Genomic DNA, 27,700 nt, shown 5'->3' with positions numbered 1-27,700 from the left:
GTCCCCTTTCCTCTCCTGGCAGCTTCAGTCCCCCTGGCTCACAGCTGGACTCGGAGTGGGTTCCCTTAGGGGTGCGACCCTGGCCGGTCCTCCCAGGTCTGCTCGTTGCTCTGATGGGCGCTGGAGTCGGACCTGCCTTTGGAGCCAGTGTGCTCAGTGAGACCAACTCGGGCGCGGGAATCCGACAGAACCAGGTTCAAATCTTAATGCTGCCACAGCTCTGTGTCCCGGCCAGTCACTCCGGCTCGGTGTCCGTGTCTGCGGTGGGGGAGGTGAGAGCAGCCCTGTCCTGAGCAGGTGCCCCAGGGTGCCCGCAGCATCCTGAGAGGAAGGTGTAGGTCAGGGAGGAAGCTCTGAGGTCCCCCTGCTGACTCTGCTCAGCCCCCCACTGCCTCCTGCGCGACCGTGACCATGACCTAGCTCTCAGACTGGGGACGCCGAGGACTGAAGGGGAAATGCCAGCACCCCTGGCTGGCTTTTTGGTTTAAGTCTATGTCCCCTTCTCCAGCACCTTTCCATCCACCACACACTTTTTTAAAAAATGACATTTCTACCACTTCATTCACCCTGAACCTTCCCTGTGACTCAGATTAAACTCTCCCGCCCACCCAGCGTGGCTCAGTGGCTGAGCGTTGGCCCATGAACCAGGACGTCCTGGTTTGATTCCCAGTCAGGGCACATGCCCGGGTTGTGGGCTCGATCCCCAGTGGGGGGCGTGTAGGAGGCAGCTGATCAACGTTTCTCTGTCTCTCTCCCTCTCCCTTGCTCTCTGAAATCAATTAAAAAACATATTAAATAATGGGAAAAAATTAAACAATCTCCCTTCTGAGGTGATGACTCAGGCCCAGAGCTCAGATTCTGGAAGCTTCTCGGACTCACAGTCCATTCCTGGGGAAGCGTGTCCCCAGCTCTGCCCCCGGGTCTCGCCCACTTTCTGTGGACCTGTCAGTCTCAGGCCGATCAGTGGCTTTAAAAAAAAAAAAAAAAATAGATCGTTATTATTGAAAGTATTACAAATGTCCCTTTTTTTGACCAATGGCTTCTGATCCAGGTTCAACCTGAGGATGTGCTTTGCCGTAACCGTGCCATCGCCTGCCCTGACCCAACTTGGCCATCCGGGAAAAATAAAGTCCTTGCGCGTCCGCCTGTCCTTTGTGATAACAGCACCGATGCTGGGAACCAGGCTGTTTCCGTCCTAACTGCCTCCTCCCGGGCCACGCCAGCTGGCACCAGAAAGGGCTGTGTCCTCTGCCCAGAGACACGTCCGCAGCCACACCCAGAGCCGCTTCTGGGACTTGGAAACGGAAAGTTTGTGTGTTTTTTTTTTTAAATCCTGAGCACATTTTTTTTTTCTTTTTGCCAAAATGGTTGGGCCAGGGCTACCAGGACCGATCCTAGGTCCTTCTGGCCTCAACACCTACCCTCAGCCAGCTAGCTCTGCCGCCCGTGTGCCACGGTGGCTCCCTGCGGCCGCGGGCTGCAGCCTTGGACCACGGAAAGCAAGGGTGGCGAAGCACAGCCCGCAGGCCGCACGGGGCTGGCGTCTGCTTTACTAGTGACACAGCCAGTGAGTGCGGACTGGGTCTTGCATTTTAAAGCGCCGTAAAGTCAAAGAATATGCAGCAGAGACTGCATGTGGCCTGCAAAGTCTGAAACTATTTATTATCTGACTCTTAACAAAAACAGAACAGCCCCGCTGACGGGAAGGCCCTGGGCATCGCCCCTGGAAGGCCCTGGGCCTGCTCACAGAGGGGCCGGTGCTGGAAGTGGTGATGGTGGTCTGAGCTGGCTGAGGAGGGGCGCCCTGGGGCAGGAGGGGCCCGGCCAGATCAGGCTGCCAGCTCAGGGCCAGGCGTGGCCTGGCTCACAGATCTCAACCCACAGCCTCGGAGGTCCCTCCATCAGAGATGCTCTGTGCCACGCTCACAGGGGGAAGGGGAAACGGAGGCCCAGAGCGGCAGCGGCACCTCCTCCAGCCCAGGGTTCTCGCCTCCTCTCCCTGTCTGATTTTAGGAGGCCCCTCCGCCCTGCTCGGCCTCATCCGCACAATGTTTGCTTTGCTCATTCGTTTCTGTAGTTGACATTCCCAAAGGGCCGGTCACTTCTCTCCCCCCCCCCACCACACACACACCGGGTGCTGAGCGAGGTAGGTGCCTCGGGGCACAGAACAGGGTGATGCCTCCTCGGAGGGCGGGCGAGGCTTTGGGGAGGGAGCGTGCTCTCAGCAGAGGGGACAGAGGTCGCGCCCGGCGCTGGCTGTGCTGACTGGTGAGGGGGCTGCCCGCCTGGGCTTGGTGGTGAGAGGCTGGAAACGGGTCACGCTGGGGTCTGGGGGGCCAGTGGGTGGACCACGCTGCCACAGATCCCTGAAGCAGGCGAGTGGATTTGCGTTTTAGAAAGCCTGTTTCAAACAGCGACCCATGGATAGGCATGGATAGGTCTTGTGATCACATGCGCTCATGAAGTGTGTGTGGAGGGGGCGTGAACCCCATTGGCAGTATTTAATGGTGTTTATCACCAGTTCCCTGGAACCCTCTGCGCTTCCGAGCCTTTGTTCTGCGGAGCCCACAGGACAGATGCAGAGCCCATCCCCCTCCGCTCACAGCCCCCACCGGCTTCCAGCTCACCCACCGGCCCCAGCCTGTTCCTCGTGCACTTCCCTCGGGGCATCTCCATGCAGGGCGGTGCCCCATTTGCTGCCGTGGCCGTGGCCGTGGCCGTGGCCGTGGCCAGCGGGGAGTGCCTGCTTCCTCCTGTGCGTTGTTGAGTTGGAAGGGAGGGGTTTGTGGGAACAGGACTCGAAGCCCGGCCTCTTGAACTCTGCCGCCACCTCACCGAGCCCCCAGGGGTTAGGCCGTCCGTCCGTGGGGCTGATCCATGGGTCGGAGGCCTGCCCCGCCACGCCCACAGACCCTGTGCTCCGTTTGATGCACCTCAGGGACCCCAAACCACCAGGCGTCAGGGGCCCGGGGCATCCCCGCTGGGAGGGTCGTCCCAACCCCGCTGCCTTTTGGTAACTGGAGCTTCCCCATCGCCCTGGCGTCTGCCACCTGGGGGCCTCGCTCCCCCTGCCCCGTGTCTTGTTTTATACAAATGAAAGGGGAGCTTTTGGAAGCCAGTCAAGTCCGCCCCTAGACGAGGTGAAAGCCACAGGCATCATTTTGGACGCGCTTTTCACGGGAGCATTCGCAGCCTGGGCGTGGCCGTGGGGAGCGAATTAAATCGTGAGAAGAAACCCAAGCTGCTCAGAAACCCAAGCCTGGTTGGGAGGCTGAACCCTGAAGGGTGGGGGGCGGGGGGTGGGTGATGGGTGGTGGATGGTAGGTGGGCCCGCCCTGGGCACCCGCTCCCCCTCGCCGCGGGCACCCTTCCACGCGGGTCCGGGGGCAGTGCCCACCTGGTGCAGGGCCCCGGGAAGGGTGCCCGGACTCCGGTCCACGCCTGTTGCACAGCCCACTGGTGGTTGTGAAGGAAGGGCCGGCAGACGACTCAGCCGACGAGGAACGGTTTGTTTTTTTAAGCAATGGTTGCCCTTCCTGGAAGAGTCACAGAGTACCTAAGAGGAAAAATAAGGAAACAGAACCGCTCCCAGCTGTGGCTCCATCAAGGGGCCTCCAGACACAGTGCCAGGGAGAGAGGTCAGAGGGCACAGGGGCGGGGCCTTGTCCTCCTGCCCACGCCCCCCACGCAGGTGGGTCCCAGGAACACGCAATCAAGGCCTCCCCACCTTCCTCTACGTCAGGGGTCCTCAAACTTTTTAAACAGGGGGCCAGCTCCCTGTCCCTCAGACCGTGGGAGGGCCGGACTATAGTTAAAAAAAAAACTATGAACTAATTCCTATGCGCACTGCGGGCCCGGGACGAGTCGGCTGCTAAGCAGGACAGGCAGCGGCACCCGGCGGGCCGGATCCATGTCCTCGGCGGGCCGCCTGTGGCCCGCGGGCCGTAGTTTAAGGACACCTGCTACGTAGTTTTATGTGGTGGTGGTTTTGTTTTGCTTGTGTTGGTTGTAGAGTTGGGACTCCTGAATGTTCCACCGTGTCTCATTTTTGGTGCTCTCATTTGACAGTGGTTCCCAACCTTCCTCACGCCGCGGCCCTCGAACACAGCTCCTCATGTGGTGGGGACCCCCAACCGTAACATTATCTTCGTTGCTACTTCATCACTGTCATTTTGCCGCTGTAATGAATCGTCATGTAAATATCTGTGTTTCCCGATGGTCTTAGGCTCTACAGCAGCGGTCGCGACCCACAGGTTGAGAACTGCTAGCAGGGTCGCCTAAGACCATCGGAAAACAGATATTTACATGACGATTCATAACAGTAGCAAAATGACAGCTATGAAGTAGCAACGAAAATAGTTTTATGGCCGGGGGTCCCCACCACAGGAGGAACTGTGTTCGAGGGCCGCGGCGTGAGGGAGGTTGGGAACCGCTGCTCTAAGAGTTCGCCATCACACGTTCATCTGAAGCGTTGGCTGCACAGCATCCGAAACGCCGTGGTGAAGTGCGCCTCTTTCCTCACGTCGCCCTGTTCCTGGGCAGCTGGCTTGTTGCTGGTTTTGTTTGGTCTTGTTTTGCCATTTTAACTAAAATGGTCGTTTTGGGGTGCATGAAACTTGATACCAAGTCAGGCCTATTTCAGCGACATTCGCCGAAGGCTTACTCTGCAGGCAAGGCATTGTGGGAGACTGGAGAATAAGCTAGACACAACCCTTTACATAAAATGCAGATTTAAACAACTTTAATCCAAAGGAGCTTAGAGTTCCCATACGCAGACAACAAGGGCTGGTGTACGGGGGAGTTTTGCCTGCACTTGGAGGGTTTAGAGAAAGTCACATGAGGAAACCCGAGACTTCATGCCCCGCGGGAGGGGGAGGGGAAGGGGGAGGGGGAGGGAGGGCAGGCAGTGCGGGGAGGGGCTGGTTGGGCCGGGCACCTCCCAGCAGGCAGGCCTCCTGGGGCAGCTGAGGCTGCGGCGGCCAGGGCAGGTGGGGTGTGGCTCGGTGAAGCGCCTTCTGCCGTGGACCCCGGGTTGGTGGACAAGCAGGCACGAGGCCCCAGGGCTAACATGCCATCCCCGCCGGACATGTTAATTTCGGGGGCTAGGGTCAGCGTGGCTGATGCCAAAAATGGTTTCTAAAATGGACGCTTTTGATGCATTCAGATCAAGATTCATTATCTGTCGCCGAGACCTCAAGCCACTGTGTTTGAGGGTCAGAGGGCGGCCCCCTGCGTCCCCAGGTGGGTGAGCCCGGAGCAGGGAGGCTAGGAGGCCAGAGAGAGTCCCCGCCACCCGGCGCCCTGGGCCCGCTGTCGGGCTCCCCCCCGCCCCCCGCCCCCCGCCAGGAGAGCCCAGGCCTGTGCTCCGTTCCTGCCTGTCTCTGGTCCTCGGCTCTTTGACAAACGCAATCACCCGTCCGAGCACAGGGGTGGGGTGGACCTGTCTGTAGTCACAGTCTCCCCACCCACTGGGCCACCATCCGCCTGCCCTGGGCCCCCCACCTGCCTGCCCTGGCTTCCCATCCACCTGTCCTGGGCCCCCATCCGCCTGCCCTGGGCCCCCCATCCACCTGACCTGGGCCCCCCATCTGCCTGCCCTGGGCCCCCCATCCGCCTGCCCTGGGCCCCCCATCCACCTGACCTGGGCCCCCCATCCGCCTGACCTGGGCCCCCCATCCGCCTGACCTGGGCCCCCCACCTGCCTGCCCTGACTTCCCATCCACCTGCCTTGGGCCCCCTGCGGCCCACCCACCTGCCCGATCTCACCTGGTCCTGCCTCCAGCCCGCAGGTGCCATGACTCAGCAGCCCCAGGAGGGCTTCGACGGCAGCGTGGAGGACGCCCAGGAGTGGATGAAGGCCGTGCAGGAGCGGCTGCAGACCAATGACAACACCCAGGGGCCCTGGGCCGCCCTGGAGGCCCGGCTGCGGGAGACCGAGGTAGGCAGAGGCCTGGCCTCGCCCCTGTGGCTGGGCCGGGGTCCCTCCAGCTCAGCCCCAGGTTTACGGGACTGTCACCGGGCAGGGGTTCCTCAGACTCCGGTGTTCGGTCTCCCGGGGACTGGGGTTTACGTGCAGATTCTGATCGGGGAGGTGAGGTGGGCTCGGAATGTGGCATTTCTGAGATGCTCCAGGGCACGCCACTGCTTCTGGTCCTTGGGCCACTTTCAGAGTAAGGGTCCAGAGCCCCCCTCTGCCCTCCTGGCCTGGCAGGGGCACCTACAGCCACGTGGGTCCCTGGCCCAGTCCTGGCTCTCCTTTTCCCTCTGGCCAGGTCTGGGGGGGCCCAGGTTGGCCTTCAGGGAAGGCCAGGGTGCTTCTTAGGAAGAGCCGTCGGCGAGGCCAGGGAGAGTGGGCCCTGGAGGCCGAGGGAGCACTTCCGACAGGGGGCCCCCAGGAACCTGACCTGGAGCCTCGGAGCGGGGCCTCATGTCCGGGGTGCGACCACGGGGCTCTCCCCCGGGCTCTCCCACAGAGTCTCCCATGGGCTCTCTAACGGGCCCTCCCACAGGGCCCTCCCACGGGGCTCTCCCTCTGGCTCTCACACGGGCTCTCCCTCCGTCTCTCCCACGGGCTCTCCCACGGGGCCCTCCCACAGGCTCTGGGACGCTGATCTTTTATGTGCTTTGACATTTCAAAACCGATTTTGCAATAAAAAATCACTTCACTCCTGTGGACTGGTGAAAGCGAGTGGCTGGTGCCTTCTTCGCCTCCCCGGTCCGGGGACCTCCCCGGGGCGTCTAGCGTCACCCTGGTGGCCCCTCCACCAGCTCAGTGATGCCCAGCCCAGTGCCTGCCTGCGGGGAGGCCGGGAGGTGTGTTTCCATCCAGCTCTGAGGCGTGTGGCCGGGAGCGAGTCCCATGCCCTCCCTGACCTGCTTCTCCATCAGTGAAACGGGGAGAACCCCTTGGCCCTCGTGTGCTGAGCTGCAGGCCCTCATGGAGGTGACGCGTCTGGGAGGGAGACCCCAGAGGCTGTTGGTCCATCACACGCCGCTGTGGCTCTGTCCACTCACCCTTTGTCTAACCCCTGGAAACTGGCTTTTGTGCCCACGACAGAAAATATGCCAGCTGGAGCCGGAGGGGCGCGTGAAGGTGGACCTGGTGCTGCAGGCGGCCGAGGCGCTCCTGGCCTGCTGCCCCGAGGACCAGAAGCCCACGATCCTGGCGCGGCTAAGGGACATCAAGGCCCAGTGGGAGGAGACGGTCACCTACATGACTCACTGTCACAGGTAGGGCTGCCGTTGCCCCTGCTCCTGCTTGCTCACGACCACACTGGCCTGGGCCCCCGCCAAGGGACATCCCTTCAGTGCTGGGGTCGCTGGGAACGGGGCGTCCTCTGGGGATGTTAGCCTACCCTGCCTGCCTCGTCCTAATTCTATTCAAGCTTAATGATGAGAATAGACAGCGGGGCCAGTTTGTTTTGCCAACAATTAATTCTTGTTTGACTTGTCACATGCGCATCGCCAGCAGAATGGAATGGCCCCGAATGGGAGAATGGCCCGGAGGAGGGAGACCTGTCTCCTTGCTAGCCTTTAAGCCCAGCTTCTCGGCCTGTGGGGAGCCAGGCAGGGGCCCGATGGGGTTGGGCAGAGGGGGGCCTCCCACTCTGGCGGCTACTTGCTGTGTGGCCTTGGGAAAGTTACTTGACTTCTCCGAGCCTCAGGCTTCTCATTAGACAATGGGTTAATCACATGTTCCTTGAAGGCTGTCAGGAGGATGGAAGGGGGAGATAGCCAATGCCAAGAGCAAGGCACACAGTAGGCCCTCAGCAAACGGGTGCTCCATCTTTTTTTTTTTTTATATGTCTTTATTGATTTCAGAGAGGAAGGGAAAGGGAGAGAGAAAGAGAAACATCAATGACGAGAGGGAATCATGGATCAGCTGCCTCCTGCACGCCCCACCGTGGGGATTGAGCCCCCAAGCCGGGCATGTGCCCTGACCGGGAATCGAACTGTGACCTCCTGGTTCCTAGGTCGACACTCAGCCCCTGAGCCCCGCCGGCCGGGCTCCATCTTAAAACCAGAATGCTGAGTGGGCTGGGGGACCCTTCACAGTGCTTTTGCTTTTCAACCCTTGTCACTTGGGATTCCAAAGTGGCTCCATGTGACCGGACAGACAGGGCCACATCCATGTTACAGACGGGGAAACTGAGGCGAGTGAGGAGGCAGGGCTGTGCAGTGCGTTTTTGGGGTCCCTGGAGCCCACACATAGGCCCTCAGCCTCTGCCCCCACTGTGGGGTGACAAGCCCACAGATACTACTGTACTCCGCAAATTACTAGACACACTCCCGGCGGCATTTGGGTGTCTGTTAGTGGGGGGTTAGGGCTAGAACGTAGGGCGCTGGTAGCTAAGGCTCCATAAGCCGCATTAGCAAGGCTACGTAGGTCTCAGAGCAGCTCTGGAACTGAGCCACCCTGACCCCTAGTCCCTTGGAGCTTGCTCACCAGACACAGGGTCCTGTCCAGCGGGACTGAACAAGGGCCCGGAATCGAGTGTCCATGAGCTGCCGAGGCCCCGAGAGGGCAGCGTCACGTCCCATCCCTCAGCCCCGAGTCCCCGAGCCAGGTGAGCGCTGGCTGGCTCACGGCCGTGTCTCTGCGCCCACAGCCGCATCGAGTGGGTGTGGCTGCACTGGAGCGAGTACCTCCTGGCCCGCGACGAGTTCTACCGCTGGTTCCAGAAGATGACGGTGGCGCTGGCGCCGCCCGTGGAGCTGCAGCTGGGCCTGAAGCAGAAGCAGTGGCAGCTGGGCCAGGCCCAGGTGCTGCTGCACAGCGTGGGCCACCAGGCCGTGCTCCTGGACCGGCTGCTGGAGGAGGCGGCCTCCCTGTTCCACAGGATCGGCGACCCCAGCGTGGACGAGCACGCCCAGACGAGGATGAAGGCCGAGTACGAGGCCGTGAAGGCCAAAGCCCAGGTGGGGAGCAGTGGGCTGTCGACCTGTCCCCCCATGTACGTCTACCCCTCCATTTGCTAAGTAACCATCCAGCCACCCATCGACTCCCCTCTGCTCCCCACCCACCAGCACCCACCCCCCAGCATTCATCCATCTCTCCACCTCCCTATCCACTCACCCACTTATGTCCCCACTGAATGCCGAATCTCCCATTCACTGTCCCCCATTCACCACCTCGTTCATCCACGTACCTGCCCCGCCATCGATGCAAGCACCCACCCTCCCATACATCTGTTTTCTCACCGCTCACTGCCAGCCTAACTAATCTTCTATTCGTCTTGACAGCCACTTGCTCCCCCTCCCAGCCAGCTATCTACTCATTCACCTACTCACCAACCCGCCCACCTCTCCACCCTCCCACTCCCTCATCCATCTCTCCACTATCGACTACCCACCACTGTTTACCCCTTCACCCACCTACCTGCTCACTCACTACCTGTCACCCATCTGCTCATCTACCCACTCCCTACTTACCTACCCACCTGCCAATCTTCTATCTGCCCATCCAACTCTCCCTCCACCACCCACCCACCCACCCACCCATTATCTACCATCCGTATACCCAGTGTCACTCCGTGCTGCACACACAGGTGGTGCTTAATGTGTGTGGTTGACCTACTGAATGATGGTTCATGGGCTGATGCTCAACCACTGAGCCACACCGGCCGGGCTGGAGGGAGATGCTTGATGAGTGCGCCTGGCCCTGCCGGGGGTGGGGGATGGGAGGTGGGAGGTGGGGGGTGGGGGGTGGCCAGGAGCACTGTCCTCAGTGGACAAGAGCACAGGCGTGTTTATTTATCTCGTTGAGTGGTTTTAGTGCAGTGGTTTCCTTTCCTGAAGGGCCAGGGCCGTGGCAGTGTCCTCTCCCCCTGCTTCCTGCCTCACAGGGGGCGTCCGTCTGGCATCTGGGCATGAATCACAGTCGTCCACGCAGCCCGTGCCCAGGCTGCGTCCACGCCGCCTTTGTCGGTTGGTTGGGTTTTGACATCCTGACAACCCTGCCAGCCACAGATGGCTTCGCTGTTTGGTCTAACGAGCGAAGGTTGCGCACTCTCCCATTTGTCACCCCTGTCATCCTCCCCGCGGCGGCCGGCGGCGGCTGAACCGTGCTGTGCTCGCTGCGCCTGGCACGGAGCTCGTCTGGACGGCTGCCCTGCTTGGCCGCGGTCCTGTCCGGGGCCTCTCCCCGAGGCTTTATTTACTCTGTCCCGGGTGCCAGCACCTCATCACTCTCACACACACACACACACACACACACACACACACACGCACGCACGCACACACCCCGCCAGCCGCACGCTCATTGGGGAAGCTGCCTCATTACAGCATCTGTAACCATCAGAGCCGACCTGCACCGACTCCCTGCGCGTCCACCCCGACCCACTTTCCTGCGGGTGGAGGAAGCCCTGGATGGAGGCACACCGCCCCAGCCGGGCAGCGTGAAGGAGCGGCTGTCCCTGCATCCCCTTTGGAGTTTGAGCAGCCGTGTGTCCGTCTACCCTGTGTGCTGTCGAAGCTGCGAGCCTCACTTCCATTAGAGAGAGGGTTCTCGGCTCTTCGCGGAAGGGCTTGGCCCTGTGCCTCGGTTTCCCCGTCTCTAAAATGGGGGTGTTTTCTCCTCCTTGCAATGGTGGTGGCAAAGGTTTGAATGAATTGATCAGTGTTTCTACATTTGGCAAGGAGGCCCCCAAGCCGTGTACGATAGCAGGAAAGCGTTTGAGTCTGTCTGTCCATGCTTCCCAGCCGAGAACTTCTGACTTTGATCCGCTGCTGGGCACGGCCGGCCCCGTGGCCGAGAGCTGGTCTCGGCAAACCTCGGCCCACGGGCCAGATCCAGCACACCTCTTGATTTTGCGGGGCCTGTGAGCGAAAGTGGTTTTTACGTTTTTGAGTGATTGCGGAGAAAATAAGAACCAGAATATTCCATGACATGTACAAATATGAAGTAGAAATTTCGGTTTTACTAGAAGACACCCCACCTGGGTGTGGTGCCTGCGGCTGCTCGTCTGAGCTGCTAGGGCAGGAGCAGCGCGGGGCAGGTGGAGTAGCTGCCACAGAAACCACGGGGCGGTGAGGCCAAACCGTCTGCCGTTGGCCAACCCCTGGCCTAGAGCTGCGACGTGGAGTCGGACACGTGCCCTCTCAGTCCTGGCTCCAAGGCCCTGTTTGCGTGATGGGCGGGCTTGGTGGTTGTGGTGAGGGTTACGTAGGCGCGTGCTTGTCCAGGCCGGGCGGTGCTCAGGTGCGTTTTACTGCTTATTAGATGGAACCCCTCGTTCTCTCTCCTGGGAACCCGCTGGCAGACACGCCACCTGCACGCTTCCCGCCGCTCAGGAAGCTTGCACAGAGCTGCCCTGCGCTGGGCCCGGGGACGAAACCGACGACGCAGCGTGTCTGTGGGGCCTTATGCCCCAGCAGGAGCCCCAGCAGGGAAGACCGTTCACTCAGCCCGGGCAGCGGGCGATTCTTCAGAGAAGGGGGGCTGGAGGGGAGCACCCCAGAGCAGGCCCGCCGTGACAGCAAGCAGTGCTCCGTCACGTGGCGCTCGCGGCTGCCGGGGCTGCTCGCGGGGCTGCGGCTCTGACATTCAGTCCTCGGCCCCCCGGTGAGGCAGGTACTGTTAGCGCACCACACCGACCGGGAGGCCCGAGGCGGGCCAGGGTTCAAGTCGCAGGCAGTGGGCTTTCCAGCCCAGCGTCTGGACCGTGTCTGCCCTTGACCTCCAGGCTGTGGCGCTTGGACCTGAGCCTGGGGGCCGTGGGGAGCCAGGGAGGGGTTTAAAGAGATGTTGCCGTGATCAGGGGTGTGTTTTGAAAAAACCGAGTTCCTAGGCGCACAGTAGGTCTTCTATCAGGAACACTGTTATTTTCCCAAAGGTCAGTCCCCCTCACGACCATCTTGTCCCCCGTGTGGTTAGAACGTCAGTGGGACTGTCAGAAAGTAGAGCTGCCTCCGACCCGTGCAGGTGCCCTCACCGCCCTCGGGAGGAAGCGGGCACACGCCATGGTAACGGGCGGAAACCCCTGGACCAGCCTTACCGCCTGGGCTTGCTTTCCCAGGCGGGCGACGACCTGGACGAGTCCTTTCCCCTCTCTGGGCCTCGGTTTGCCTGTCGGTCGGATGGGGTTCGTGACACTGCTGTGGGCTGGGCGGCTGGGAGGGTCCGTGCCCTGCCTGGAGCAGCTCTGGCCCTCGGATGAGTGTCTGGGGGCAGCAGTTGCTGTTCCCAGGCCCCCGACTCGAGTGCTGTTCCCAGGACAGGCCCACCCCTGAGTGCCTTGGTCTAGAACACAGTGGTCGGCAAACTCATTCGTCCACAGAGCCAAATAGCAACAGGACAACGGTTGAAATTTCTTTGGAGAGCCACATTTTTTAAACGTAATTTCTTCGAATGCCACTTCTTCAGAATAGACTCGCCCAGGCCGTGGTATTTTGTGGAAGAGCCACACTCAAGGGGCCAAAGAGCCGCATGTGGCTCGCGAGCCGCGGTTTGCCGACCACGGGTCTAGAAGATAGAGAAGAAAGAGCCCGGCCGGCGTGGCTCAGTGGTTGAGTGTTGACCTAGGAACCAGGAGGTCACGGTGAGATTCCCAGTCAGGGCACATGTCCGGGTTGTGGACTCAATCCCCAGTGTGGGTGCGCAGGAGGCAGCCTATCAATAATTCTCTCTCATCATCGATGTTTCTATCTCTTGCTCCCTCTCTCTTCCTCTCTGAAATCAATAAAAATATATTAAAAAAAAAAAAAAGATAGAGAAGGGTTTCTGGGACTTCTTTATTTCCAGCAAAAGGGCTGAAATATCCCAGAATCCTGGACCCCCTACATGCGCGCATGCACACACATACACATACACACACACGCACACACACGCAGGCCCCAAGGCCAGGCAGCCAGGCCGACCCTCATGGCGGTCCTCTCCCCTCCCCAGGACCGAGTGGACCTGCTGGAACAGGTGGCCCGGGAGCACGAGCGTTTCCAGGCGGACATGGACGAGCTGCAGCTGTGGCTGCAGGCGGTGGTGACGAAGGTGAATGGCTGCGTGGGGCGGAGCTGCTCGCTGCCCGCTGGCCGCCGGCTCTCAGTGCTGCAGGTAACCGGGCTGTGACCACCAAGGGCCACTGGGGAGCCCACACAGGTTCGAGTTTATGTCACAGGGGTGCCAGGCCCAAGGGAGGTACAGACCTCCATGACCCACAGGTCCCACGCGAGGAGAAGCATGGAATCTAGTGGCGAATGTGTGGGGCCTCGGCCACCTCATGGAAACCTCCGAGCCAGCAGGGCATTTGGAAACCCAGGGCCACGGCAGCGTGATCTAGACTAGGGGGTCTCAAACGGGGCCCTGTCATCATAGCCCCATATGGAAACAGCCGGATTTTTGTCAGTAGGGCATTGAATAAATGTATATACACACACTAGAGGCCCGGTGCACGAATTTGTGCACAGGTGGGGTCCCTCGGCCTGGCTGGGAATTGGGGCCGATTGGGTGGGGCCATCTCACCCAGTCCTGGTTGGCCAAGCTGATGGGGAGGGACCGTGGGAGGTTGTCCAGCCATGGGAGATTGGCTGTGGGAGCACACTGACTACCAGGGGGCAGCTTCTGCGTTGAGCGTGTGCCCCCTGGTGGTCAGTGCATGTCATAACAACCGGTCGCTTAGGCATATATATATATATGAGGCCCAGTGCATGAAATTCATGCATGGGGGGGGGTGTCCCTCAGCCCAGCCTGCACCCTCTCCAATCTGGGACCCCTTGAGGGATGTCCGACCGCCTGTGGTATTGGGCCTAAATGGATGGTCGGACATCCCTCTCACAATCCAGGCCTGCTGGCTCCCAACCGCTTGCCTGCCTCTGCCTGATTGCCCCTAACCGCTTCTGCCTGCCAGCCTGATCACCCCTAACCACTCCCCTGCCAGCCTGATCGACGCCTAACTGCTCCCCAGCCGGCCCGATTGCCCCTAACTGCCCTCCCCTGCTGGCCTGGTCACCCCTAACTGCCCTCCCCTGCCAGTCTGGTTGTCCCTAACTGCCCTCCCCTGCTGGCCTGGTCACCCCTAACTGCCCTCCCCTGCAGGCCTGCCTCCCCCAACTGCCCTCCCCTGCAGGCCTGGTCACCCCCAACTGCCCTCCCCTGCTGGCCCCATCACCCCTAACTGCACTCTTCTGCTAGCCTGGTCACCCCTAAGTTCCCTCTCCTGCAGGCCTGGACCCCCCCCCAGCTGCCCTCCCCTACAGGCCTCGTCCCCCCCAACTGCCCTCCCCTGTTGGCCTGGTCTCCCCCAAATGCCCTCCTCTGCTGGCCTGGTCACCCCTAACTGCCCTCCCTGCTGGCCTGATTGCCCACAACTGCCCTCCCCTGCAGGCCTGGTCCCCCCAAACTGCCCTCCCCTACAGGCCTGGTCTCCCCCAACTGCCCTCCTCTGCCAGCCCAGTCACCCCTGACTGCCCTCCCCTGCAGACTTGGGTCCCCCCCAACTGCCCTCCCTTGTTGGCCTGGTCTCTCCCAACTGCCCTCCTCTGCCGGCCTGGTCACCTCTAACTGCCCACAACTGCTCTCCCCTGCTGGCCATCTTGTGGTGGCCATCTTGTGTCCACATGGGGGCAGCCATCTTGTGTCTTGGAGTGACGGTCAATTTGCATATTACTCTTTTATTATATAGGATATATGTATATATCCTATCTAATAAAAGGCTAATATGCAAATTGTCCCCTCAACTGGGAATTTGACCAGGAGGCCAACCGCCCATGGCCCCTTCCCCTGACTGACCCCACCCCCAATCACCCCCCCCACCCCGATCAGGGACAGAGCCAGCTGACCTACCTCCCAAGGCCCCTCCCCCCCACTGCCAGCCCTACCTCACCCATGTACAAATTCGTGCACTGGGCCTCTAATATATATATATATATATGCTGAGTGGCCAGATTATTATGCGTTCAGAGGTAATAATAATCTGGCCACTCAGTGTATGTGTATATGTGTGTGTGTGTGTGTGTGTGTGTGTGTGCGTGTGTGTGTGTGTGTGTATGGAGGAATATTACAATTAGAAGGAATGAAGTGCTGATATACAGCAGAATCTGAAAAAGCATTATGCTGAGTGAAAGAAGCCAGTTTCAGTAGATAACATCTCCTATGATTTCAAATAAGTTCTAGAATCTTCCAGGATGTTAGAGATGCTGTATATTTTGATAACAAGGTGGACTACATGAGCATGCATGCATATTTCTCAAAACTCTGAACAGTGACACCTAAGGCCTGTATACTTCATTTTAAAGGCAATTTCAAATAAAATAGATTTAAAGGTGTTTGTAGAACAATTTTTTAAAAAAATTAAAGGCCAATGACCATTTATTTTAAAAAGAAACTTGATCGCATCGTCGTAAGTGGATAACAAGCACTCACTCCTAATTAGCAGGTAACCGTACAGGTGAACATCATGAAACCAAACGGGGTCGTGGGGTTCTGCCCGGCTCCACGCGGCTGCGGCCGAAGGCTCTGCCTGAGCCGGCTCTGCCTTGTTAGAAAGGCAGACTAGCCAATGTCTGGGGTGTTAAAGAGGGGGTCCCCCCCCCCCCGAGATGACGTGCTCCTGGGCTCTGAGAAGACTAGGAAGGATGTGGGCGGGAGTCACAGCCTCACGCTGTGAGTCAGGGCTGCTGAGGCAGACAGTCCACCCCTTGGACAGGTGCCGCTGCTCTCCCCCGCCTCTGGGCGTCAGTGCTGAGCAGGAGGTGCCCTCATGGTCTTCTGTCCTCCCATGCTCCCCTCCAGGACATTGCCAAGGATTTGCCCCGGGGCGAGGAGTCTCTGAGGAGGCTGGAGGAACAGGCGGTGGGGGTCATCCAGAACACCTCTCCTCTGGGTGCCGAGAAGATCACCCGAGAACTGGAGGAGATGCGGAAAGTTCTGGAGAAACTTCGCGGCCTCTGTGAGGAGGAGGAGGGGCGGCTGCGCGGCCTGCTCGAGTCCACGGGAGCCTTTGAGCGGCAGAGGTCGCAGCTGGAGGCCGAGCTGGGAGAGTTCCGGAAGGGCCTTCGGAGGCTGGCGGAGGAGGGCCTGCAGCCCCCGGCGAAGGCGGGGACCGAGGACGAGCTGGTGGCCCGCTGGAGACTCTACTCGGTAAGCAGGGTTTGTCCAAGCCACGCAGTCCAGACGGCGGAGGCGCCTTGGGGTGTCGCTCCTTGAAGCTCACCCTTGCGGTGGGAGATCACGGAAAGCCCTAAACACACTCACTCCGCTTTTCCTGGATCTTGGGGTGTTAACCCAAGTTGGGTGTTTGTACCCATTTGCCGGAAGAGGAGACTGAGGCCTGGAGAGATTTCTTTTAAAAAATATATTTTATTGATTTTTTTACAGAGAGGAAGGGAGAGGGATAGAGAGAAACATCGATGAGAGAGAAACATCGATCAGCTGCCTCCTGCACACCTCCTACTGGGGATGTGCCTGCAACCAAGGTACATGCCCTTGACCGGAATCGAACCTGGGACCTTTCAGTCCACAGGCCAACGCTCTATCCACTGAGCCAAACCGGTTAGGGCTGGAGAGATTTTTTTGTTCCCATCACCCTAGGATCACATGATGAGTCCGTGGGTGAATAAGACCAGAGGTGCATTGTCTCCAGGTCCGCCACGTCCCTGCCTGGAGGTGGATGTGGGGTGGGCTTCCTGAGCAGAGCGTTAGGTGGGAGGGAAAGCTCCGAGTGTGGAGATGGTGACCAACCAACAGGGGGTCTGGGAGACCGAGCAGACATGCCCACCCTGGGGAGGGTGGGGTGGGTTCCAACTCAGATGTGATGTCCAATCAGAGCCCTCCCCCCCCCCCCACCGCATATGCACAGGAGGCCTGACTTGTGGACAGTGAAATTTTTAAAATAAAGGTAAACACCTCCCCATTCCTGTCGTCATATATTAACTCAGCGGGTTCGCTCCACATCAGTTCCGTTCGCGGAAATATCTGAAAGCAAACCGCCCAGACCCCTGTCCACTCCCCTCGTCCTGTGCTCGCTCTCCCTTCTAATGTTCGCCCACATGCAGAACTCTGTTCGTGGGGGTAGGAACGAGGCACACGTACTCGAGGGCCCACTCACCCTCATCTAAAGCCCATTCCACTGTGACGGTCAACTTCATGCACAGGGACTTGTTTCCCTTTGGCACTGGCCGCCTGGCCCCAGGTGGAGGTGCGGTGCAGTGGTTAAGGCCGGGGACTTTGGGATCGGACTGCTGGGTTCAAGTCCTGGCTCCTCTCCTTGCCAACTGGATGCCTTCGGGAGACGGAATTTCATCGCAAAGGCGAAATGGGGATGTGGGTCAGAGCCCCTCCCCCACAGTTCCTTATGCACTCCGGAAAACAGGACGTGCTTAGGGCCCTGGCCCGTCTGGCTCAGTGGATAGAGCATCGGCCTGTGGACTGAAGGGTCCTGGGTTCAGTTCCAATCAAGGGCACGTGCCTCAGTTTCAGGCTCCTCCCCGGCCCAAGCCCTGGTCAGGGTTCGTGCAGGAGGCAACCCATCAATGTGTTTCTCTCACATTGATATTTCTATCTTTCCCTCTCTCTTGCACTCTCTCTAAAAAGCAATGGAAAAATGTCCTCTGGTGAGGATTAACAAAAAATAAAACTCGTAGACGAGGTTCCTTGCCTAGGCAATGGGGACAGGAGACTCGCCCTCCAGAATCCGGGAGAGGCTGGAAGGAATGAGGCACCCGGAGCACGCAGCACGGTGTCAGCGTTCCTGGGGACTGGTCGCCTGTGCTGTGAGGTGTTGGTGACAACGCCGGGGGGGCGGTGATATCAAGAGAAAGACCAGCTTGGCGTGAGGCAGGGTGGGAGGTGGGGGAGCAGCGTCCCCCAGGCCCACTCCCACCAGCCATGCTCACCGCCCTGAGCACACACCCTGTCCTGTCCCGGACTCACCACCCCCTCGGGGGGCATTTGTGCCGCAGGCGACGCGGGCGGCGCTGGCCACGGAGGAGCCCCGGGTGGACCGGCTGCAGGCCCAGCTGAGGGAGCTCATCGTCTTCCCCCACGACCTGCAGCAGCTCCCCGACAGCGTCGTCCAGGCCGTCCAGGAGTTCCAGAGGTGTGGGGGCTGTGGGGGCCCAGGGGGGGCTGGGGGGCCGAGGAGGCGGGACTCGGGGCCTTCTCTCCCCATCGAACGCTGCCTCCAGGAGGCGGGCTGCTTTCTCTTGCAACCTGGTACCTCTCAGTGACGGGCATCCAGGGTGTCAGCTTGCTCTGTCTAGTTATGGTCCCTTTCTTTAAAATAAATATATTTTATTGATTTCAGAGAGGGAGGGAGAGGGAGAGAGAGAAAGAGCAACATCAATGATGAGAGAGAATCATGGATCGGCTGCCTCCTGCATGCCCCCTACTGGGGATGGAGCCCGCAACCCAGGCATGTGCCCCAACCGGAATCGAACCGTGACCTCCTGGTTCATAGGTCGACACTCAACCCCTGAGCCAGGCCAGTCCCTAACCATTTGGGTAGTATTTTACATTTCACTCCAGACAGAGGCCTGGCGTTGGCTTCCTCCGTGCGAAGTGCTTGTTCACCACTTCCATCCCGTCTCCCAGTGCAGCTTACGCTGGCGCTGGGGCCACCAGGCAGTGGCCGAGGGGAGGACTCCTCAGGACAGACACCAGGCCCCTGCGGCTGACGGTGCGGGCGGAGCCCCTGAGCCCATCGCCACGCCGCCTCTGCTCCCCTCGGCCACGGCCCGGGCGCAGGGCCCTCCGCTCTCCCAGCAGCGCAGACCAGCAGGCCCAGCACCCACGCTCTGTGCCACCGAACACGGGCCACTCGGAATCCGTAGCCATTTTGGCTACGTGAGCCTGAGAGGTGTTCAGAACTCACCCATCCGCAGCTCATTCCTCTGCCTGTTCCTGGGGCTCCTTTAGCATGGACCCAGGGGCTCCCCCTTGCGGGGTGTCTCTGCCCCACAGTGCGCTCAGGCCCCACCTCGGCACTTTCAGAGCAGCAGCCAGATGCCCCGGGGGTGCCAGCCTGGTGGTGGTGGTGGTGGTGGTGGTGGTGACGGTGGGGCAGGGGGTGCTGGCCTCTTCTGAGCACGAAGCTGCGTGGGCCGGGGGGGGCCCTCCCGTTGCTCTGCTGAGGTGTCTGGGGCTGCTGGCCTCTGCCTGGGTGCTGGGCGTCGCCGTGGAAAAACCATCTGTAGGAGTTACGTGGGCCTGGGACCAGGGTCTCTTGCTCAAGAAAAGGTCTGTTTGCTTGACGAGGTGCCTCGGGGCACGCAGCGCCTGTCGGGACCCCACGCTTCCTCTTGAGAGCTTGGCGCTCCCTGGCCGTGACGCCGGCTGCAAGTCTGTTGGAGGGCTGCCTTTTTCCGGGGCACTTCTGTCCCGAGGGCATGGGCCTCTGCCATTTAGGTGCCCCCAGCAGCCGGCACGATAGGGGAGGGACCCCCCCGGGGAGCAATGCAGGCGGGCTCCCTGGGGTCGGGGTGGAGCGCACGCCTGGGCTGACCCTGTCTCCTGCCTGGCTTCTCCCCTCCTCGGCCCCGGCAGCATGAAAGGGAAGAGCGCCCGGCTGCGCAATGCCGCGGGCGTGGAGCTGTGGCGGCGTTTCCAGCGGCCTCTGCAGGATCTGCAGCTGTGGCGGGAGCTGGCCCAGCGGCTCCTGGACGTCACGGCCAGCCTGCCTGACCTGCCCTCCATCCACACCTTCCTGCCGCAGATCGAGGTAACCGGGAGGGCTGGCCACGAAGCCGGGGCGGCCGCCAGCCAGGCGCGGCACCTCCGTCACCCTCGCAGTGCGGGCGTGTTCCCGGGCCCTCTGACATCTGGGCGGAGCTCACTGCCCCGGGTCAGGCACAGGCGTCCCGCGTGCCCAGGACATATCAACACGGGAGACAAGGGTCCTCCTCAGAGGCAGAGCCGGTGCCTGGGTGACCCCCCTCTACCCGCTACCTCTGCACAGACCCACCTCCCAGGAAGGTCACACGTGGAGAGCGGCTACAGTGTTTGGACAGGTTCAAGCCTCAGACTAATGAGAGGGCACAGTCCTCTCATGGCCACATGCAAGTCCCAGCGTGGAGGGCAGGGCCCTCCCAGCACCATTAAAGCCAACAGCTATAGCTGTCAGCTTGAACCTGTGGTCCGAACACGTGGCCCACGTGCCTGAGTGATGTGGGCTTGATAGAGTTCAGGTGCATGTCATTGAGTAGGATCGAAACCCACGAGAATGTTGTAAACACCTTGACCACGCCCTTACTTTGCCTCGAGGCATCTGGCTATAAAAGAAAGACAGGGCTTGTAGTCCGTGGCTCTGTCGCTCGCTCTCCATCAGAGAGGACAGTGTCTCACCCAGACCCAGCTTTCTTCTCTTGTCTGTCTTTTCTCAATCCTTCACCGCCCCCACGCAGGCTCACCGAACCTGGCTGAGCTGGCACAGCACATGCGGCACCCTGGGGCTGAGTAGGCCATGGCCGTGCCGGCTCGCCACAATCACAGTCTGAGGTGGGGGGAGGCTTGGACTTCTCCGGACCTTTTGGGGCAGACACAATTCAACCCAGGGCCGCCGGTTAAATGCTGGCAGCTGAGAAGGGCTGACTTTCCCCGTTGTGTCAGCCCTTCACAACTTCCATCCCGTGCACGCTAAGTGCTTTGTAGGCATCGTCTCGTTTAGGCCTCTTGACAACCCCACGCACTGGGGTGTGAGTGAGCACCCCTATTTTACAGATGAGGAAACGGAGGCTCAGAACTGCCCAAGGCCTCCCAGCTAGGATCTAGTCCAATTCACGATCGCAGCTCCCCAGCCTGAATGCTGAACCCCGGGATGTTATGTCTGGGTTTGGTGAAAGGGAGGTGCAGGTGACCCCTACCTCCCGAGGCCTGACCTCTGGGTGGTCGATCACACCATGAGACCACTCTCCCTCCAGAGACTCCCGTAGCCCTTCCAGGGAGGTTGTCAGTACTGCCTCCTCCAAGGAGCCTCCTTGGATTTCCCCACCCAGGAAATCCACTTCTGCCCTGAACACCCACTGGGTTGAAAACTTAGGAAAACACTCGCTGTCGGCCTGGCTTGCAATTACCTACCTGGGTTGGTCTTTGCTCTTCCTGTCCCAGCCCTGTGCCTCGCTCAGTGTCTCAGTAACATCATTAGGTAAAAATGAAAGGACTCTGGCCAGCTGACAACAATGCCCCTGGCCTCTAGGACCCTGGGCCTTCCCCCAAACAACTGGCTCGTCAGCAGGAGCCTGAGGCTTGGCAAGGGCTTAGGGGCAGGGAGAGCGAGTGTAGCTGGGAATGTGGTCAGGGCAGGCTTCCTGGAGGAGGAGGCTAGGCAGAGGTCAGGCTGTGTGGGAGCAGCTGCCCATTACAAGGAGGCTTCTGAGTCCCGTTAGGTCCTCTCTGCCTGGTGAGCTCCCATGTATCGTGACTCCATTCAGTCGCCACCTCCTGTGGGGAGCCGTCCTGAGTTCCCCCTGGGTGTGCTCCCATAGGCCCTTAGCCCCCTCAGAATGTCCTCCAGACCACCTGGGGGTGGCCCACTGCCGCTGGTGAAGGAGTCACTGGGTAGAGGATCGGACTGGTTTGGTTTGGGTTTGGCTGCAGTGAGGACAGTGGCAGTGGGGATGGAGAGACGGATTTCCAAGACATGCAGGTAGGGCAACAGCTTACTCTTTATGTTACAAACTAGAGGCCCGGTGCACGAAATTCATGCACTGGTGGTGGGCGGTGTCCCTCAGCCCGGCCTGTGCCCTCTCACAGTTCAGGAGCCCTGCGATAGATCACCCCAAAGAGGTAGGCTCCGCCCACTGGCCGGGGCTCTGTGATGGATCGCCCCAAAGAGGGAGATCCCCAGCCCGCCGGCCAGTGGCCTGGGCCTCCCTCTGCAGGGCGATCATGGGGTGATGACTGGGCCCCCAACCAATCGCATCGCACCCACCTTGGCTGGCCTGGCGCCAGTGGGTGTCATAGCATAGTCGTCCGGATGGTTGTTCCACTGTTCGGGGTTCGGTCGATTTGCATATTACGCTTTTGTTATTATAGATACTTGCTGAGCATCTGCTGAGGAGGGTGCTCAGCTTTGATAATAGGATGGGTGTGCGGGGTGAGAGGAATCCAGTTGACCCTGAAATTCAGGCCTCCCTCGCGCATTCCTGCGGCCTGTTCTTAGGTTTGCTGCTGCCTCAGAGCCGGGGCAGTCGCAGCAAACAGGTGCGCTCCTGGCGGGTGCCAGGCCCCGCTGCCCGTCCTGCCCGTGGCTGACGCAGCCTGTCTCTGCAGGCGGCCCTGACCGAGAGCTCCCGCCTGAAGCAGCAGCTGACGATGCTGCCCCTGAAGACGGACCTGCTGGGCAGCGTCTTTGGCCAGGACAAAGCGGGGGCCCTCCTGGAGCAGGTGGCGAGTTCCGTGAGGGACCGGGACCTGCTCCACAACAGCCTCCTGCAGAGGAAGAGCAAGCTGCAGGTGAGCGCTGCCGCTGTTGGCCGCACGGGGCCGCTGTCGGCCGGGGGGGCCACTGAGGACGCCACCCTTCCCGGGCAGGCAGCTGCATTTGGACCTGAGCCCCAGCATGTGCACTGTGCGGCCCTGCGCCTCCCAACCGAGGGCTCCTCATCTATCAACTGGGGGGATGATTGTGTGGCTGTTCTGACTGGTCTCCTGGCTGCCTCTCTGCCCCTGATCCTGCCCTCAAGTCCCCTCGCTGCACTGCAGTCAGTGAACTGCCTTCCGCAGAGAGCTGGGGTGTCCACTGAGAAAATGCAGAGAAACAAATGTAAGCTTCCGGCGCCTGGTTACCTGGAAGCTGCTATTATTAGGGACATGTTTCCAAATGATGGCACTAAATCAAAGATGCAATGTGGCATGCTGCAGGCATTTTATTCTTTATGTTACAAATGTTTGCTGAGCCTCTCATGATGGTGATGGTGATGATGGTGATAATGATGATGATGATGGTGGTGGTGATGATGATGGCGATGATGGTGATGGTGATGATGGTGGTGATGGTGGTGATGATGATGGTGATGATGGTGGTGTTGATGATGATGGATATGATGGTGATGGTGGTGTTGATGATGATGGAGATGATGGTGATGGTGGTGATGGTGGTGATGATGGTGATGGTGGTGATGATGGTGATGGTGACAATGGTGATGATGATGGTGGTGATGATGATGGTGGTGATGGTGGTGCTGATGGTGGTGGTGATGATGGTGCTGATGGTAGTGATGGTGATGGTGGTGTTTATGATGATGGAGATGATGGTGGTGATGATGGTGATGGTGTTGATGGTGGAGATGATGGTGGTGATGGTGGTGGTGGTGATGATGGTGATGGTGATGGCGATGATGGTGATGGTGGTGATGATGGTGATGGTGACAATGGTGATGATGATGGTGGTGATGGTGGTGATGATGGTGCTGATGGTAGTGATGGTGATGGTGGTGTTCATGATGATGGAGATGATGGTGGTGATGATGGTGATGGTGATGATGGTGGAGATGATGGTGGTGTTTAAGATGATGGTGGTGATGATGGTGATGGTGATGATGGTGGAGATGATGGTGGTGGTGATGATGATGGCGATGATGGTGATGGTGATGATGGTGGTGATGGTGGTGATGATGATGGTGATGATGGTGATGGTGGTGATGATGGTGATGGTGACAATGGTGATGATGATGGTGGTGATGATGATGGTGGTGATGGTGGTGCTGATGGTGGTGGTGATGATGGTGCTGATGGTAGTGATGGTGATGGTGGTGTTTATGATGATGGAGATGATGGTGGTGATGATGGTGATGGTGTTGATGGTGGAGATGATGGTGGTGATGGTGGTGGTGGTGATGATGGTGATGGTGATGGCGATGATGGTGATGGTGGTGATGATGGTGATGGTGACAATGGTGATGATGATGGTGGTGATGGTGGTGATGATGGTGCTGATGGTGGTGGTGATGGTGGTGATGATGGTGCTGATGGTGGTGATGGTGATGGTGGTGTTTATGATGATGGTGCTGATGGTGGTGATGATGGTGGTGTTTAAGATGATGGTGGTGATGATGGTGATGGTGATGATGGTGGAGATGATGGTGGTGATGATGGTGATGGCGATGATGGCGATGATGGTGATGATGGTGATGGTGATGATGGTGATGATGGTGATAGCTGTGGTCTGTGAGGCACTGACAGGGCCGGGCGCATGCTGAGAACTGCACATCTGTGATCGCACTGACCTCAGTAACGAACATTCTAGGGTTTGCAAGGCAGATGCTCTCTGCTGCAGCCCTCAACTATGCCACTGCGGCAAGAGAGCAGCTGCAAAGGAGTGGGCATGGCTGTGTCCCAATAAAACTTTATTAACAAACAGACCTCTGAGGGGACTAGGGGTGTGTGGTACAGATGTACTCTGCCGACCTCTGTTGAGAGGGCAGAAGAGTTATATGTGAGGGTACTATGGTGACTCTGAGGAGGAGCGCTCAACTCCCTCAAGAGCTCTGGGAAGGCTTCCTGGAGGCGGTGCCGCCTGAGTGAGTGTGAGTGGCCCTGGAGAAGGCTGGAGAAAGCAGCTGGGTTGGGAGGGAAGCACTTCACTTGTGTGCTGCTCATTCTGTGTCCCCAGAGCTTGCTTGCTCAGCACAAAGACTTCGGGACTGCTTTCGAGCCCCTGCAGAGGACGCTCTCAGACCTCCAGACCAGGGTCCGAGCCGAGAATGGGCTTCAGCGGGACCTTCCTGGGAAACAGGCCCAGCTGTCAAGGCTGCAGGTAAGGGGTCTGTGGGGCCCGAGTGGCCTCTGCTCAGGTGCTCAGTGCACCAGGAAGCAGCCCCCACCTTAGCAGTAACCGGCCAAGCAGCGGCCGGCCCCCACCAGACACTTAGACACGAGAGCCCTGACCTTTCACCTCAGCTGATTTACTGGGGGTTCTTGGCCTCGCAGGGCCCTCAGCGCCTCCAGACTGCTGGCTCTCCAGCTTACAAAAACGATAAGCTGCCTTTCTGCTTACTCCATGGTTCCAAAGTCCGACGTTGACCGTGTTTGTAAAGTTGCTTTGCTAAGTGTTCCTAACGAGTCCAGAGGCCCCCAGTGAAATAAACCTAGTGGGCTCCGAGAAGAAACGTTTTAAACCACACGGGTCGGTCCCTCGGCGCTGGTTGACCTTTGTCGCTGGGTGAGGAGCTGCTGGCTTCTAACGAGTATCATGTAACCCCAGCACAGCGCACGTGCAAGTTGCGAGTGTTCTCGGGAAGGTGTTAAAAGTGGTGCATGTGCGGCTTTACAGCCAAAGCTGGGGTCGGCTCTTCATGTCGCGGGCTGGCCCTCACCTAAGAGTCCAGATGGGCGTTGGCCCCCCCATTTATTCTCATGGTGCCTCAGGATACTCCCATCTCATGAAAACTCTCACCGGTCCTGAGATGGGCCCATCAGATGGCCATGAGGTGCAGCCGCAGGAGTTGGGGAGCCCCACCCTCCGAGACCCTCCCCCGTGTCCCACTCAGAGCCCCCCCCCCCACCCTGATCAGCACCCGTGCGAGAGGCTCCAGGAAGGTCAGCCCCACTGACCGCTTCCTCTGCTGCAGGGGCTGCAGGAAGAGGGGCTGGACCTGGGGGTGCAGGTGGAGGCCACCAGGCCTCTCATCCAGGGGAACCCCAACCACCAGCACAAAATGGACCAGCTCTCCGCCGACTGCCAGGCCCTGCAGAGGTCCCTGGAGGTAAGGGCCGTGCAGACACCCGGCCGGATCTGACCCTCCCCGGGCCTTCCCTCTTCTTCCTCACTCCTGCCAGTGCTTCTTTTCCTTCCTCCCGTCCTTTCCCTTCCTCGCTTCCTCAGCAGACCGTCACTGAGCACCTCCTGTGTGGGCCAGGCAGTGATCTGGGCCCTAGGCAGAGGGCAGCGAGAACCGGTGGGCAAGGCCCCTGTTCTCCCGGGGTTACGCCCAGTGGGCAGATGGACAGAGTTAGCAGCCAGCACGTCTGTACAGGCTTAGTCCTCGGGTTACGTCGGACTCGACGTATGTCGTTTCATGGTTACGTCGCCATCTCCCATTTATTTATTAAAAAAAACAGTTCCATCACTTTGACGTATGTACATATGTGCTTTATGTTTTTTATTATTTATTTACCACAAGTGAAGGTCGGGAATTGTTATCATTCTTTTAAATGTTTTTTACTGTTTCACTTCATTACTGCTGTGTATGTGCTCCATGTGAGTGACACAGGTGCTTAGGGAGGTGGGTTCCGACGTACGGCGAAAATCGCGTGACGCTGCGCCGTAGGAGTGGATCTCCGACGTAACCCGAGGGCCTATTGTATACAGTTCCACCTGGGCCGGGCCGAAGAACAGGGCACCAGGCAGATGGTCCCCAAAGCCCAGCGGGCAGTGGCCCACACGTTTGCCACCTTAGGGCGAGGTTGAAAGGTGCACCTGGTGGCCTGGCGCCGTGCCTGCAGTGCCCTCTAGTGGCCGCCTGGGTCATTCTGGTGCTAAGTAGGACTGACTCCCTTGTGAGCGGTGGGAATGGACATTGAGGTCCTTCCACATTCCCTTGAGGGCACGTAGAAATACGAAATGCGGGCTGCAGCCGCCACCTGTCACCAGGGCCGCAGGAGCGCAAAGCTGGCCCTCAGGCGGCCTCACTTCAGGAAAACTGTCTGAGCCGTCCCCCACCCCCCGGGCAACATGCCCTCGTTAATAACAAGTGTTCCTGACAGCCTCTTGGCAGTCCTGAGACTCACAGGTAGTGTCCGTAGCCACACCATTTAACATTTTAATATAATGCCCTTTCTACAGTAGAAAATATAAACAAAAGGGAAGTAATTTATTAGAAAAAATAATGTCTTTCGAAACGTAAGTGGCCGCCGCGGTGACCACACCAAGGAGGGAGGAGGCGGGCAGTGGCCCTCCCCAGGGGCGGCCTGTGGTGCCTCCAGCGGCGAGGTTTTCTGGAAGGCCAGCAACCCCGAGGCCGAAGCAGCCGCATTCCCTGCGCAGTCCGCGTGGTCATTAAAGCTGCCAACATCTCTTCGGGTTTGCATGGCAACTGGAGTCAGATTCTAAGCTCAGGCCCCAATAAACGTGGGTGTGGGCGGGGCCTGAGAAGACCCTGTGGGATGTGGACTGTGCTCCCCACGCCCCACACTCCCACTGTCTCTGCTGACACCTACCCCATCACCAGCAGGGCTACCCAACCCCCCGAGTTTCGGGAAATACAGCTCTACCCATGTAGCCCCCTCGGTCTGCATGAGGGCTGAGGTCTCGATGAGTTCATTTCACTCCGTTTACTAAGTTAGCAGCTACTGGTCCCCAGGTTGAGGCAGGGGACTGTAGAGAAATAAGAACCACTGACCCCACCCTTGAGGTGCCACAGAGCCCATAGACACAGCAAACATCACCTTTATAATGAAAATGAAAAAAAACAACACGTGTTTTTATTGATTTCAGAGAGAGGAAGGGAGAGAGAGGGAGAGAGAGAAACATCAATGATGAGAGAGAATCATCGATCGGCTGCCTCCTGCATGTCCCCAACGGCAGGCGGCTCCCAGTTTGGGGTTCTTCCAGGCAGCACCCCTCTCCTTCCTCTTGGTGGGGAGTGTGCACCGGGGTGAACGGGCCGCGTCCTAGGGCTGCCGCGTTCGGGTAGGGGCTGTGGACCTGCCATTTTCCCAAGTGGTTGTGCCGATGCACTCACCGGGCGGGACGGGAGATCCGGTTGCTCCAGACTCAGAGCAGGAAAGCGAGACAGGCTCGGAGCCCTTTACGCCAGGGTCTGTCTTCCGGGT

General features: G+C 59.3%; 1 protein-coding gene across 1 annotated transcript in view; it reads left to right on the top strand.

The window, feature by feature from the left end:
• The window catches only part of SYNE3 (spectrin repeat containing nuclear envelope family member 3), a 68,732-nt gene that overhangs the window by 27,924 nt on the left and 13,108 nt on the right, over positions 1–27,700 (top strand). Inside the window, exons 2-11 of the mRNA XM_080669527.1 lie at positions 5,783–5,938; positions 7,058–7,230; positions 8,610–8,919; positions 12,887–13,048; positions 15,725–16,072; positions 17,893–18,029; positions 19,475–19,649; positions 22,199–22,381; positions 24,540–24,683; positions 25,498–25,632. Coding sequence (XP_080525653.1) covers positions 5,795–5,938; positions 7,058–7,230; positions 8,610–8,919; positions 12,887–13,048; positions 15,725–16,072; positions 17,893–18,029; positions 19,475–19,649; positions 22,199–22,381; positions 24,540–24,683; positions 25,498–25,632 — 1,911 coding nt within the window. The 5' untranslated portion in view covers positions 5,783–5,794. The remainder of the gene's footprint in view (positions 1–5,782; positions 5,939–7,057; positions 7,231–8,609; positions 8,920–12,886; positions 13,049–15,724; positions 16,073–17,892; positions 18,030–19,474; positions 19,650–22,198; positions 22,382–24,539; positions 24,684–25,497; positions 25,633–27,700) is intronic.

The sequence above is a fragment of the Plecotus auritus genome (genome assembly GCF_963455305.1).
Source record: "Plecotus auritus genome assembly, chromosome: 1".
NCBI classification, from domain to species: domain Eukaryota; kingdom Metazoa; phylum Chordata; class Mammalia; order Chiroptera; family Vespertilionidae; genus Plecotus; species Plecotus auritus.
The sequence above is the reverse complement of the archived record's forward strand: the minus strand, read 5'-3'. Positions and strand labels throughout refer to the sequence as shown.